Source organism: Lynx rufus, unplaced genomic scaffold (assembly GCF_022079265.1).
Source record: "Lynx rufus isolate CCGP_SWC_20201006 ecotype Redwood Valley unplaced genomic scaffold, mLynRuf1.p SCAF_1, whole genome shotgun sequence".
Lineage (NCBI taxonomy): Eukaryota > Metazoa > Chordata > Mammalia > Carnivora > Felidae > Lynx > Lynx rufus.
In genome coordinates this window covers 5,904,379-5,920,282 of record NW_025814823.1, presented here as the reverse complement: position 1 = coordinate 5,920,282, position 15,904 = coordinate 5,904,379, and the positions used below count along the sequence as shown (strand labels likewise).

Sequence of the window (15,904 nt, the reverse complement as noted above, 5' to 3'; positions counted from 1 at the left end):
TGGAACAGTCAGATTTATAGAGACAGAAAGTAGCGTAGTGGTTGCTAGGGGCTGCAGGGAGGACAGAATGGGGAGTCATTGTATTGCTGGATTGGTAGGAGGTTTCAGTTTGGGATGAGAAAGACGTTCTGGAGATGGATGGTGGTGACCGTTGCACCACTATGTCAATGTGTTCAATAATAACACTTAAAAATGGTCAAAGCGGTAAGTTTTATCTAAAAGCACTTTATCATGATAATAAAAAAATGGTTTAACATTGCCTCTTTTCCTTTTTGTATTGAGTATAATTGGCATCTATGATTATATTAGTTTCAGGTGTGCAACATAATGGTTTGGTATTTGTATATATTGCAAAACGATCATCATAATAAGTCTAGTTAACGTCTGTCACTATACATAGTTACAGAGTTCGGGTGATGAGAACTTTTAAGATCTATCTTCCTGGCAGCTTCTGAACATGCAGTATGGTAGTATTAACTACAGTCGCCGTGTTTTCCACGACATCCTGAGGATTCATTTATTTTCTAACTGGAAGTTTGTACCTTTTGACCCCCTTCACCCATTTTGCTCACTGCTCATTTTGCTCACTCCTTGCCTCTGACAACCACCAATCTGTTCTCTGTAGCGAGTTTAGTTATTTTTCTTGTTCAGATCGCACAAGTAAGTGAATCCTGTGGCATTTGTCTTTCTTTGTCTGACTTATTTCACACAACATAATGCCCTCATAGTCCTTTCATGTGCAAACAGCCAGATTTCCTTCTTTTTATGGCTCAATTTTGTGTGTGTGTGTGTGTGTGTGTGTGTGTGTGTAATTATGTATTACTGTATTACATATACACTACATTTTCTTTGGTCCATTCATTCACTGACAGGTTGTTTTATCTTGGCTATTGTAGATAATGCTGCCATGAGCATAGGGGTATGTCTATCTTTTTGACTTAGTGTTTTCATTTTCTTCAAATAAATACCCAGAAGTGAAATTGCTGGATCATATGGTAGTTCTGTTTTTAATTTTTTGATGAGCTTCCATGCTGTTTTCCATAGTGGTTGCCCCAATTTACACTCCCACCTACAGTGCACAAGAGTCCCCTTTTCTCTACATCCTTGCCAACACTTATTGTCTTTTGGTAATAACTGTTCTAATGGGTGTGAAGTGATATCTCATTATGGTTTTGATTTGCATTTCCCTGATGATTAGTGGTGCTGAACATCTTTTTATGGGTCTGTTGGCCATTTGTATGTCTTCTTTGGAAAAACATCTATTGAGATCCTCTCCTCATTTTTAAAATTGGATTATTATTTTGCTGTTGAGTTGCATGAGTTCTTTATATATTTTAGACATTAACCCCCTTCATCAAATATATTATTTGCAAATATTTTCTCCTATTCATTGTGTTACCTTTTCATTTTGCTGATGATTTCTTTTGCTGTGCAGAAGCTTTTTAATTTGATGTAGTCCCACTTATTTATTTTTGCTTTTGCTGCCTTGTTTCTTAGTGTCAAATCCAAAAAATCATCACCAAGACTGATGTCAAAGAACTTACTACCTGTGTTTTCTTCTAGGAGTTTTATGGTTTTAGGTCTTGTGTTCAAGTATTTAGTCCATTTTGAGTTAATTTTGTACATGGTATAAGAAAGTGGTCCAGCTGCATTCTGTTGCATGTGGTTGTCAAGTTTATTGGTGAGATTGTCATTTATTTATTGAACACCATTTATTGAAGAGACTGTCCTTTCCCTATTGCACACTTTTGTCTCCTGTGTTGTAAATTAATTGACCATATGTTCATTGGTTATTTCTGAGCTCTTTTTTTTCCATTCCATTGACCTACGTGTCTGTTTTTATGCAAATCCCATACTGTTTGGATTTCTATAACTTTGTAATATAGTTTGAAATCAGGAAGCATGATACCTCCTTTGTTCTTTCTCAAGATTGTCTTGGTTATTTGGGGTTGTGGTTGCATACACATTTTAGGATTATTGTTCTAAATCTGTGAAAAATGCCACTGGAATCTTGATAGGGATTACATTGAATCTGTAGTTGGTTTGGGTAGTATGGACATTTTAACAATGTTAATTTGTGGAATATCTTTCTATTTGTGTTTTCTTCAGTTTCTTTGATCACGGGTTTTTTGCCTCCTTGATTAGATTTATTCCTAGGTATTTTATTCTTTTTGATGCAATTGTAAATGGAATTGTTAATGTTTCTAACAGTCATTATTAATGTATAGAAATTCAACAGGTTTCTGTATGTTGAATTTGTAACCTGCAGCTTTACTGAATCCATTCATTCTAAGAAGTTTTTGGTGTGGTCTTCTGCAAATAGTGACAGTTTTACTTTTTCCTTTTTAATTTGGGTGCCTTTTATTTTACTTGCCTAATTGTTCTGGCCAGGATTTCCAATGCTATGTCGAATAAAGTGGTGAGAGTGGGCACCCTTTCTTGTTTCTGATCTCAGAGGAAAAGCTTCCAGCTTCTCACCGTTGACCATTGGTGTTAACTTCAGGCTTGTCATATTGACCTTTATTTTGTTGAAGTTTGTTCCCTTTAACCCCTACTTCATTGAGAGTTTTTATCATAAATGGATGTTGAATTTTGTCAAATGCTTTTTCTGCATCTCCTGAGATGGTTGTATTATTTTTATTCTTTATTTTATTGATGTGGTATATCACATTGATTGATTTTTTAAACTATTCTTGTATCACTGGAATAAATTCCACTTGATGATGTTGTGTAATCTTTTCAATGTACTGTTGAATTTGATTTGCTAATATTTTGTTGAGTATTTTTGCATCTATGCTCATCAGGGATATTGGCCTGTACATTTTTTCTATAATGTCTTTATCTGGTTTTGGGGTGTGTGTGTGTGTGTGTGTGTGTGTGTGTGTCTATATCTTTCTATCTATATATACACTTAATGTTTTCTAGAGACCTTTGATGAGATTTCTTGTGGCAAGAAAAAGAACTTAGAGTTTTGATTTTCTTAGGTTGGATGGCCTGAAATTTACTTTGCATATTAACATAAAATTTCACCTGCAGTATAAAACAAAGAGAACCTCTGAAAGAAGTATAAATATTAAAGGCAGAATTCTTGTAGGCTGAACTTCTTTTTACTAAAAGTTCAAGTATTTTGAGGATTTAAAGAAAAGAACTTAAATTTGTCTTTGCTCTTAACTTTTATATTTATGTTGTTTATCCTGTTTGTTTTTTCTTTCTTTAGGTAAAATATTTATTTTCTGATAAAACAGGAACACTCACTTGCAATATTATGACATTGAAGAAGTGTACCATTGCAGGTATAATTTATGGGTAAGTGGCTTTTTTTTGCCATACTTTGTTGAAAATTCTCATTTTTTAAACAAATTAATAAGTCTTTATTTACTTCAAAACTTAAATGAATTTCTAATATAGCTATATCTGAATGAGACTGAAACTTAAATGAAAACTGGCAGTTGTTAAAAAATATGGTTATATCTGCTTTTTTTATGTTTTTTTTAGAATTCCTGAAGTTTTTTATATTTATAGCCTTATAACCTCCCTCGTTTTCCCTCAGAAATCTGTCAAACAGAAGTGATACCATTTTGGACAACCTAAGGTAACTAGACAACATTCTTTTCTACTTTGTCCATGTTCCTTTTCCCCTGTAATGGGCTTTTTCTCAGTACTGGAGTTCGGATATATGGTAACACAGCTATCCCTTGTCCAGATCTCCAAAGGCAGTTCCCAGAAATCTCCCCTGGATGGATCTTTCCCATGTGATATTCAAAGAACCCAGAATCCAGACTTTGATTTATTGATTTTATGGTTACTCTGTCTTAAACTCTGTATAATTACATGGTTTTCAACACAGATTTAGGCATTTTCTAATGCCATTTTGCAACTTGAGGGCTGAGAGGATGTATAATTTGACAGAACCTTAAATATTTACTATACAGCTCACCCTTGAACAACACAGGGGTTAGGCGTGCTGACCCTCTCCAGGCAGTTGAAAATCCGTGTATAGCTTTTAAGTCCCCAATTAACTACTCAGAGACTATTGTTGGACCAGAAGCCTTACCAATAATGTAAACGATCGATTACCACATATTTTGTACATGTATTATAGATTATACTCTTAAAGCAGAGAAAAGGAAGCGTTACTAAGAAAATTACAAGGAAGACGAAATACATTTACCATATTGTACAAGAAAAATCTGTGTTCAGTGGACCCGCACAGTCCATGTTGTTCAAGCGTCAGCTGTAGTTGTGTAGACTTCATAGTGTAACTTCCTGCAATCAGAAGATGGGGCTGCGTGTTCACTTTGGGTCCATTTGATCGCTGACTGGCTCTGTCAGGAACTTTTAATTACAGTAAATCTTCTCTGTTCTTCCTCAGTGCATCACCGTCTGCCATCACAGAATCCGGTGGATTTAATGACCCAACATTGTTGCAGAACTTTGAGAATGGCCACGTAAGTCTGCTGTTTTCACTCCACGTCAACACGGTAATGCTACAAAACTTTAAAACATATATATGGTTTATTAAAAGGTATAATTTTCTGAGCCAGGAAAGAGAGGGTCTTGAAATTTTTTTGATATTAATATAGTGAACAGCGGATTCCATACTGATGTTATGAGGGGAGTGCCAAACTAACTGGTGTGAATGAACCCAAACATCACTCAAGAACATTTTACTGTGTAGCAATCTGTGTAAGAAAATCTCTGAATGCTTTCAAGCGCTTTGGTTCTATTGTATTTTACCAATAACTTCACTTACCAATTTCAAAATACTGATCTACTTGATTTGAAATCTTGGTCTTCTCAAAAATAAAAGTGGTCTTTTATTTTTATTTATTTTTATTTTTAAGTGTATTTATTTTTGAAAGAGGGAGAGAGAGAGAGCACAAGCAGAGTCAGAGAGAGAGGGAAAGAGAGAATCACAAGCAGGCTCTGCACTGTCAGCATGGAGCCCCATGTGGGGCTTGAACTCACAAATCGTGAGATCGTGACCTGAGAGGAAATCAAGAGTTGGACACTTGACTGACTGAGCCACCCAGGCGCCCCACCCATCAAAACTAAAAGTGATCTTAAAAACATAAATCTTTACGTGTTCTTCCTTTGCTTCAAAACCTTCAGAGGACTGGCACGCCACTTAAGATAAAATCCTAGCTCGTCACTGTGGCTTTCTCTCCCACCTGATTCTGTGTCATTATTCCCCTTGCTCAAGACGCTGGAGTCACACAAACTTGAAGCTCGAAAACCTATGAATCTGTCTCCTGCCTCGGAGCCTCTGAAAGTGCTGTCCATCCCCTTTGTCTAGCCTGTGCCACGGTCACATGTCACAGTCACACAGCTAACTAACTTTTCCATTTAGGTCTTAGTTTAGATATTATGTCCTCCAATTTTTCCCCCCAGATCACCTACCTAAAATACGCCCCTCCTTGCTCTGTGACGACCCCTACTTATTTCCTCCGGCTTTGAGAAAACCTGTTTCCCCGGGGAGGAGAGAAGCTCCGAGAGGGTAGGGTCATCTTGTTCCCTGAGGTCTCCCCGGCCCTGCACTGTCTGCCTTGGTAGCCACTCTGCAAACACATTCCGAGTGCCTGATGCGGTTTGCAGTCAGCGCTTGGCTCTCTGTCCCTGAGGTGAAAACCGCAGTTGTTGCTACTTGCAGACTGTATCTAACTCTTGTGCCGCTGGTGTTGGAAGAGACTCACTGGCTCTGTGCCTTTTTTGTAGCCCACGAGAGATTACATAAAGGAGTTTCTCACCCTGTTATGTGTGTGTCACACTGTTGTTCCTGAGAGAGACGGAGGTAATACAACCTACCAGGCTTCCTCCCCAGGTAGGTGTCTGTCGCGTGCTCCTGGAGCACCCGGTAGGTGATGAACCCCGAGAAGAGGTGGTGCCGTCACTGATCCCGACTGCCCCTGCGTCGCTCCTTCTCAGGCGTCCTTATGGATCAGGGCTATTGATGGTACTGTGCGGTTTTGAGCCACGCTGCAGCGCTGGGGACCCTGCTCCCCACACCCCCAAAGACTGCCCTAAGGACGTTCGTGGACATGGCTCTTTGAGCTAGGGCTCGGTGGAACATTTAGTCATAATCAGTAACAAGGCAGGAGTAAGGTTAAGGCACTGCGGCATTTTGTGGCGATTCTATCAATGGCTTGTCGAACAAAAACTGTAATGAGTACTAAGAAAGGAATTTAGGCCGGTAAATAGATCTCAGCCTCACTGAAAGGGGTCTATTTAAGCAGATTTCCTCTTTCATGAACACTATCTGGTAGTTAGATAAGTGCATTTGGAGCCAAAGAAAAAAAAAAAAAAAAGCCAAGTTAAAAAAATGTCATGGTATTTTAGCGCTGGAGAATAGAAATCTGTATCAAATTAAATTCAGTGTTAATATCTTCATTCAGTCTCCATTAATACAGACTTTTTGTTGGTAGATGAAGCAGCTTTAGTGAAAGGAATGAAGAAACTTGGCTTTGTTTTTACTACAAGAACGCCATCCTCTGTCACCATAAATGCTGTGAGTAGCATCTTACATTCTCATGATTCACGTGCCCCTTCCAGAGAGACGCAGTAGAGTAGTTGAGTCTGGGAGCTCTGGGATCACATTGCCTGGGATGCCCACCTGGACCCACACCTTCCCAGCCATTTGTCTCAAGTGTGTTCCTTCTGTGTCTACCCCAGTTTCCCTATTGTGCGTGTCACAGGGTTCTTGTGAGGACTAAATGAGTTAATGTATGAAAAGTAACCGGAATTAGTGAGAAAGCACAGAGAAAGTGAACTATTCCAAAGAGTCAGAATCATCAGATCTTCAAGAAATACACTACTTTTTTTCTATGAAAAATTGAAATGTTTCCAACTATTTTTTTGTGAGTTGTTATTATGTTGATTTGTTCATTTTATTTATTCATATATATAATATATATATTATTTATAAATATATATATAATATATATATTTATGTGCGATATATATATATTTTGTCTCGATGACCACTTACCACAAGCCTTTAATATCATGGGGAAGGACTGATGCAATGCAAACATGATGCTCAACTCACTAATTTTTTTTCTAGTAATAATGCAGTGGTTAGGGATGTTTACTAGACATTCAGCCCTTGGCAGAATGGACTGAATGATTCAGCCTTATACCCAGAGTACATGCCACATGGACCACTCTCTAATTATTTGAAATTCTGCACTGCCTTCTTGGTGAACTGATCATGGCTACAGGAAGTCAAGAAGCTGTAACTGGAAAAATTTGGAAAAGAATTCAAATTTTACTGATACAAAATTTTATAGCATGCAGTCTCTTTCCATGCTTATCTCTTCAAATTATCTAAGGATTAAGGATTTCATTTGAACTGCGTGACTTTATGACAGGACTTACTTGTTTTTCCATTTCTGTCTGTTGATGGTCTCCACGTCCCCTTGCAACATGAGAGTGTTTATAAACTGTTTCTCGTGGTGCTGACTTTATACTGAAAAAAGGTGTTTCAGCCTTAAATCTGCACTCTGAGAAGCATTTTTCTAACTATTCCCCAGTTTGCAAACAATGTTCTCGCCAGAAGAGGGCGCCATCATTTCATCAAGTTTGTAAGGAAATTTCTGTTTTGAAAAAGATGTGTAGTTGTCCGGTAAAACTTGTTTCCGACTGGGACAGTGAGCGGTTTTGCAAGATGAGTACTTTTTTCCTCAGGTAAGAATATGTTGTCTTACCTTCCTATAGATGGGAGAAAACTTCACATTTGAAATTCTTAACATCCTGGAGTTTTCTAGGTAAGCTACCTTTTCATTTTGTTCATGTATTCTCCAGGGCTCTTTCCGTGACTCCTCAGTTAGGATTTGGAAATGTAAATCAAAGCTTTAATGCAGAATCATGAAATTCTGGTCAGCTTCCGTCGAGCCTTAAATCTGAGCCTGGTGCTCACTTCTTTAGGCCTCATTAGGCCAAGTCCCCTTTTGTAGCTGAGAGGGGTTCCCACACCTCTCCTTCTCAGCTCTCGTCAGAGACAGACTTGAGATTTCACATCCGGGTTATTACTTATTGACTGTGTCGCCAACTAGACTCGGGATCCCAGGAAGGTATGAGTCACCGTCTGTGGAATGTATTCAGTAAGTGCTCAATAAATACTTGATGAATAGACGAATATTGGACATTATTTTCACAAATAAACCCAAAATGATTTCTTTAAACATAGACAGTGAAGTAACTCCTTTTTTTTTTACCCCCAAAGGAGACAATGTGCATCCACATTGTCTTCTCTTCTCTTAGATTTCAGAGGGCCTTCTGGTCCAGCCACTGTGGCCTGGTCCCCATAGCCTATTGTGAGGACATTGGTGATGATTTTATTTTCATTGCACTGTTTTAAAGATTCACAGAGTCTCAGTCTCTTAGACCATCTGAGCATTTCTAATGTGGAATCTGAAAAATTAGAAAGAGAAATGCGAGAAAATTAGGAAAGGAATAATTCGTTCTTCCCAAAGCCAGGTGATTTTAAAAATCTTTTTAAAAATATAATTTATTGTCAAATTGGCTTCCATACAACACCCAGTACTCATTCCAACAGGTGCCCTCCTCAATGCCCATCCCCCATTTTCCCCTTCCCCCCACCCCCCTTAGTTTGTTCTCTGTATTTAAGAGTCTCTCGTGGTTTGCCTCCCTCCCTCTCTGTTTGTAACTATTTCTCCCCCTTCCTTTCCCCCATGGACTTCTGTTAAGTTTCACAAGATCCACATATGAGTAAGACTTATTGGCCAATGACATGCTTTAAAAAAGGCTTTGAACCTCAGAAAACTTGTTGTTACCAACTTGTCTCTTGAGGACAGCTTCTTCTAAAAACCGTATTACAAGAAAATGTATCTCAGTGTTGCTTCTAGCTCTCCCTTTACTTCATATCTGACTGTCACTACTACTAGAGCACTCGTTTCCTGCCCTTAAAGTACGAGCTCCTAGCTGGGTGACACTGGAATGACTCAGTTGCGTTTAGTGGCATTCTGACAGCTAGGTAGTTAAAGCAATTGCTGGCCCCTCTCCATATTGAGATGCTTCCTAGCTCAAGTGTTCAGGTGTGGGGCTACTCACTGGGACCCTCCCCCCCTTGGACTGTGCAACACATAGCATTGTAGGATATGATGAATATCTGAGAAGGTGCTGATTTGCAGGTAGTTTGTTTGAGTCTCTTGAAAAGTTGTAAGCCATGGAGAGCCATCCAAGGTTAAGGTTAGGGAATGACAAGATGAGGAAAAAGGAAAAAAAAAAAGATTTTGGCCAGTTTACTTTGGCAGGGTGTGGGATAAGGAGGAGAGGGGAGATCTTCAAGCCTATTTGGGCTGCTAACTCAGGAATGAAAGCAATGAGTTTAAGTTCTGTCTATAATCATAAAAAAACAAAAAGGAAAAAAATCCAGAGGACTTTGAGACAGAACTATACAGAAAAATAACTGGCATCTCTCAAGCCAGCAGTTGAACATCTCTGTGCAGCAGAGTGGGGACAGGAGGGTCTACTTGACAGAGATGTTGTGAGGCCTGAAAAATACACAACCAGGGAAGCTTTCCTCTTTCCTCATCAGTTTGTAAGTGATTATATTATATATGCTATATGTATATATAATTTATGTCTTATATGTGTAATGCCTAAGTGTATGTTACATTATATATGTATTACATAATACATAATAGTAATAATATAAAACACAATATATGTTATACATATCACACTATGTAATTAACATGTAAAATATGTATATATATATGTATATGTATATATATTTGTGCTAATAAATTTCCATGGAAGAAAAGGATAGTAACTGAGAAACAGTAGTAGTAGAAGGTGGAGATTTAGATTAGAATCTCAGTTTAAAGAAACAGGTAAAGAAAAAAGAAATGGAGGCTGGCAAGAAACATGTTGGCCTTTTCACTAATGGTCAGCGGAGGACTCTGAGAATTCTTTTAACTTGGATTTTGTGTGTGTGTGTGTGTGTGTGTGTGTTAGCACCATGTACTGAGGAACATGGAAACCAATAATGCATTTCATATTGTCTTAGTAATAGAAAAAGGATGTCTGTAATTGTCCGAACTCCTACAGGAAAGCTCCGGCTGTACTGCAAAGGGGCTGTAAGTATCATGATTCATCATTCGTATTAACGCCTTCCCTCTGTTTCAACAACTTGCAGGAAGCCTTTTACAACTTTGCAATTATTTTTCAATGTTACTTTGAATCTGCTGTTACTATTGGTCGTTGCCAGCATCAGCCAAGGCTGAAAAGTCCTTTCTAGGTAGCCTCAAAGCTTCCCCAAGACTCAAGTCATTGAAATTTACGGTGATCCACACCAGAATGTTTATTAAGCTTTAATGTCAGTGAAAAATTTGTTGTCACTCAATTGGTCTGTTGAGAACTAATGAGTAGATTGTTGATGCTAAGAGTTTAGAGCAGGAATTTTGATCCCCATTTCAAGCCCAAAGTGCTTGGATTTGGTGAATCTCAGGAAATGGCTTTGCCTCTGTAAATCCTTTTTTTTTAAGCACGTATATATTTGTTCACAGCCATATGTACTTAAAAGAAAAACAGCTTACAGGGCGCCTGGGTGGCTCAGTCGGTTGAGCGTCTGACTTCAGCTCAGGTCATGATCTCACTGTCTGTGAGTTCGAGCCCTGCGTCGGGCTCTGTGCGGACAGCTCGGAGCCTGGAGCTGCTTCCGATTCTGTGTCTCCCTCTCTCTCTGCCCCTCCCCTGCTCATGCTCTGTCTCTCTCTCTGTCTCAAAAATAAATAAAACATTAAAAAATTTAAAAAAAAAGAAAGAAAAACAGCTTTATTGAGGTAAAATAAACTGCACATTATTTAAAGTGTAAATTTGATACGTTTTGATACCAGTCTGCTTTCTGTCAACTACAGATTCGTTTGCATTTATTAAATTTTATATGAAGTCATATAGGATATATGTAAGTCATATAGGATGACTTATTGTGTAGCTTCTTTAACTCATAATTATTCCATTTTTACTTACTTATTTTCTTCCAAGATTTTGTTTAAATTCTAGTTAGTTAACATAGAATGTAGTATTGGTTTTAGGAGTAGAATTTAGTGACTCATCACTTACATACAACACCCAGTGCTCATCCCAACAGGTGCCCTCCTTAATGCCCCTCCCCCATTTAGCCCATCCCCCACCCACCTCCCTCCATCAACCCTCACTTTGTTCTCTGTTGTTAAGAGTCTCTTGTGGTTTGTTTCCTGCTCTTCTCTTTTCCCCTTCTTTCCCATATGTTCATCTGTTTCATCTCTTAAATTACACATATGAGTGAAATCATATGGTGGGCTAGCTAGTTATTGGTTTTGATATTCCTGAAGAAAGTGCTTCCAGATTTGATTTTTCTTCAGTGTTTCTCTGTTTCCTATTTCATTAACTTCTACTCTTTATTATTCCTATTATTTTGCCTACTTGTGGCTTCATTTACTCCTCTTTTTCTAGTTTTTTTATTTTTTATTTTAAAGACAGAGAGTGTGAGCAAGGGAAAGATGCAGAGGGAGAGAGAGAGGAAAAAGAGAGAGAGAGAGAGAGAGAGAGAGAGAATCTTAAGCAGGCTCCACGCTTAGTGCAGAGCCCAATGTGGGGCTCAATTCCACCACCCTGGGGTCATGACCTGAGCCAACATCAAGAGCTGGATGCTCAACTGACTGAGCCACCCAAACACCTCAGTCTTCTTATAGTTTCTTAAGGCAGAACTTGATTTGAGAACTTTCTTTCTTTTTTAATACAAATGTTTAGTCCTATACATTTCCTAATTATTGCTTTAGCAGAATGTCACAAATTTTGATGTGCTGCATTTTCATTTTCATTCATTCAAAATATTCTAAGTTTTGTTTTGATGTCTTCTTTGGCTCATGGGTTCTTTTTAAGTATGTGTTTTTAAATATTTGGGCATTTGCCAGAGCTATTCTTTTAATTGATTTCTAACATAATTCCGTTTTAGTAGAGAACATACTCTATATAACTTGAATCCTTTATTTTATTGGAACTTGTTTTATGGGTCATATTATGACCTATCAAATGTTAAATGTTTTGTATGCACATAAAAAGTCTGAGTATTCTGTTGTTGTGGGATAAAGTAGTTTATAACTATTAGTTAAGTTGGTTGATACTGTCATCCAAATCTTTTATATCCTTGATGACTCTGTCTACTTGTTCTATCAGTGATTGAAAGGGGGATATTAAAATCCCCAAATATCATTGTGTCTGAATGGTGATTTTTCATCTTCAAGTTCTTTTAGCTTTTCCTTCATTGCATTTGCTTCTATTAGTTTAAGCTTCATTTTGAAGCTATGTCATTAGGTGTATAAACATTCAGGATTGCCAGTTCCTCTTGATGAAATTGACCCTTTTGTCAGTGCAAAATGATTTTCCTTATCCCTGGCAATTTTCTTCACTCTGAATTCTCTATTGTCTGGTTATAACATAGCCATCGCAGGCTTCTTTTGATTAGTGTTGCTATGGTATATTTTTTTCTTTCTTTTTAGCCCATTTGTGTCTTCATACTTAAAGTACGATTCTTCTAGGAAGCATGTAGTTGATTGTTTTTTGTTTTGTTTTGTTTTGTTTATCTTTAATCCATCCTGGAATTCTCTGCCTTTTAACTGGATATTAAACCATTTACATGTGCTTACTGATACAGCTAGGCTTAAACACATCATTTTGCCATTTATTTTCTATTTGTTCCAGTTCTTTTTTCATTTATGACAAGAATTACTTCAGTATTTTTTTATTCCTATATCTCTCCTTTTTAAAATTTGATTAGTTGTTTTAGGTCTTAGAGTGGGCATCTTTAATTTATTACATTCTGTCTTGGGGTGATTATATACCTTACAATTCTGTACTTCCATCTGTTTCCACCCAATCTTTGTGCTCTTGTCAGACATTTTAATTTTATAAATGTTATAAACTTCACAGTGTATTGTTATTAATTTTGCTCAAGCAATTATCCTTGTTAAAATAAATAAGAAAAATACTGTGTGTGACACACACTCATATCATTACCATTTTCAGTGCTCTTCAGACTCATGTTTCTATTTGCTATAATCTCCTCTCTGACAGATTCCCTTTACCATATCTTATAGCATGCATCTGTTGGCAATAAGTTTTTTCAGCCTGTTTATGTCTGAAAAATATTTATATTTCATCTTTATTTTCTCTCACCTTCATTTTGAAATAAATTTTTGCGGAATATAGGATTCCAGGTTGACAATTTTTTACTTTCAGTTCTTTAAAGATCGTGCTTTACTGGCTTATCACTTGCATTGTCTCAGTGAAAAGTCTGTTACCTCTGTTCCTCTGTATGTAATGTATCCTCTTTGGAATTGTGCCTTCCCTGGGACTGCTTGAGTTCCTCACATCTATTGTATATGACAATAAAATTGTAATGCAGTATTTAGAATTTGGACTGTCAGGCTTAGATAAGATGTTAGTCACAGGAACTTTTTTTTTTTTAATAGGATACAGTGATTTATGAGAGACTTTCAGATGACTCTCTCTTTGTGAAGGAGACATTAACCCATCTGGAATATTTTGCCAAAGAAGGTAGGTGAAAATTGTTTAGAATGATGTTTCCTTTTGAAATGCTCTTCTTAAATATTGAAATTATAAACTGAATGTATGTCATTGATGCTTGGCTGGCAAGGGGAGCTCATTCATATATGTGACTTTGTAATGCCTTCTGTTTGCTTAAAAGTAAATGGTTCTTCAAATAAACCCTGTTGAGACATTATTTTTCCTTCTTCCTCTCTCCGTGTGTTTTATGCTTATGAGCGAACACTAAAAAGTATGTTTCTACTGTGAAGTTCTTCCTTTATTCCAAAAGCAGTGTCTACAAAGACATCTATTATCTGTTTCTATTTGTTGTACTAGGAACTTGGCCCATAGTAGAGAAAAAGTTACCTATTTTGTGCATATAACTCAGAAAGCAGACACAGTCGATGTTTTCCTGCCATTCTCTTATTATCCTTCTGATTTTGACTTATCACCCATCTCTTAAGAAATAAAATTTCAGGGGGCGCCTGGGTGGCTCGGTTGGCTGAGTGTCTGACTTTGGTTCAGGTCGCGATCTCACAGCTGGTGAGTTCGAGCTCCTCGGGCTCTGTGCTGACAGCTTCCAGCCCAGAGCCTGCTTCGAGTTCTGTGGCTCCCTCTCTCTCTGCCCCTCCCTGCTGCTCACGCTTTGCCTCTCTCTCGCTCTCTCAAAAATAAATAAACACTTAAAACTTTTTTTAATTAAAAAGAAAATTTCATGAGTGAGTTTTGAATAAGAACACTAACTACAAAGTTTATAGAAGTTTTGAAAAAGCAAGGTATCGTATCACGTAAGAGTAAAGCTAATAATACCTGGAAGCTGTATCCCCCTTTATCCTTTTAGGTGATAAGCTTCTGCTTCCCACAGCCATAGAAGTGTTTTGCCTCGAAGTGTTGGTATTTTGCAAGGTTGCACTTTGGGCCTTTTACTGCCATCTTAAAATAGACGTGAGCTGTAGGCAGGTTACAACAGGTAGAAGCATATAGGAACTGTATTGCAATGGAGCCCAAAACAATATAACAACTTCTTTAGCTTATCTGTAATGAGTTCATTTCTAGGGGATCCCCAACTATTTGAATGCTTTTCAGGGGTTAGCCTAAAATATTAGAGTAAAATATGATTTCTGATTTTTCTCCCAGTAAGTCTTTACAAAATGGGATTTAAATTCATGTTCTGTTATTTTAACAATTGTTTGACTTACTTGGAAATTGAAAAACTAAAGCCTCGTTCATTTTTTCCTTCCTTCAATAAACAGATATTGAGTATTTATTAAGTGCCGCGCGCTGTTGTGAGCTCCCAGGACAGAAGTGAGCAAAACATAGACAGCTCATGCCCTGAGGGAATTGGCCAATAATAGATAATGTCAGGGGGTGATGAGTGCCATGGAGAAAATTTAAGCAGGATAGGGGAACAGAGCGTGATGGTTGCTCTCTCTGCAGGCTGAGTTAGGCAGAAACTGAAGAAAGGGAAGGAGAACCATGTGGCTTTCCAGGGGAAAAGATTCCAGGACAAGGGCAGAGGAAGTGCAAGTTTTGGGAGGTAAGAGGACCAGCAGGAAGTAAGAGGACCAGTAAGAAAGCAATGAAGAGGGGAGGAGATAAGATCAATCAGTAAGGTAGCCAGGGAGAGATCAGGGAGGGCCATGTGAAGGACTTCACATTCCCATGACCTCTAAAACACTTTTGGATTTGTTTTCAAATTCTCCACTTCTCCCTGATCACTGACTGATGGCTTGATCAGGTTGTATTCCATTCTTTCTTACAGGACTGAGAACTCTCTGCATTGCCTATACAGATTTAACGGAGAAACAATATCAACAGTGGTTGTTGTTGTATAAAAAAGCAAGTACAGTTATACAGGACAGAAGGCAGAGTTTGGAAGAATGTTACGATCATATCGAAAAGGTAACATACCCCATGTGTATGCTACAGGCCAAGTTAAAGTTTTGAAAACATGCACTCATCGATGTTTTCATGTTTTGATGTAATTTTAAAAACTCAGTTAAATTGTGTTTTTTTTTCTTCAGAAGTATACATTTTGTACTGCAAATTCATAAGATATATCTTGTAAAATATTAAAAATATTTCTTTCTTTTCCAAATCATATCCTAATTACTTCAATCTTGTTATCCCTTTTTTTTTTTGAATAACCTTTCCCATTCCAAAAGAAATACATGTTTTTCACAGAAAAATAAGCTGGAATAGTAAATAACCATCATGTGTAATGTTGGGCTAATGACTAAGTTCTAGTGTATAATCTTCCAGTCTCTTTCTTCATATATGCGTGGTGTTCCATTGTAGGTATTTAATACACATATACAAAATTTTTCCTATAAAAATTAAAAGTAAAAATCTA

At 37.5% G+C, this 15,904-nt stretch overlaps 1 protein-coding gene across 1 annotated transcript in view; it reads left to right on the top strand.

Annotated features, from left to right (window-relative positions):
• Nucleotides 1-15,904, top strand: part of LOC124506879 (phospholipid-transporting ATPase IB-like) — a 188,388-nt gene that overhangs the window by 49,088 nt on the left and 123,396 nt on the right. The window contains exons 14-22 of the mRNA XM_047072938.1: nt 3,218-3,306; nt 3,551-3,592; nt 4,373-4,448; nt 5,716-5,821; nt 6,423-6,505; nt 7,714-7,763; nt 10,031-10,100; nt 13,476-13,560; nt 15,314-15,453. Coding sequence (XP_046928894.1) covers nt 3,218-3,306; nt 3,551-3,592; nt 4,373-4,448; nt 5,716-5,821; nt 6,423-6,505; nt 7,714-7,763; nt 10,031-10,100; nt 13,476-13,560; nt 15,314-15,453 — 741 coding nt within the window. The remainder of the gene's footprint in view (nt 1-3,217; nt 3,307-3,550; nt 3,593-4,372; nt 4,449-5,715; nt 5,822-6,422; nt 6,506-7,713; nt 7,764-10,030; nt 10,101-13,475; nt 13,561-15,313; nt 15,454-15,904) is intronic.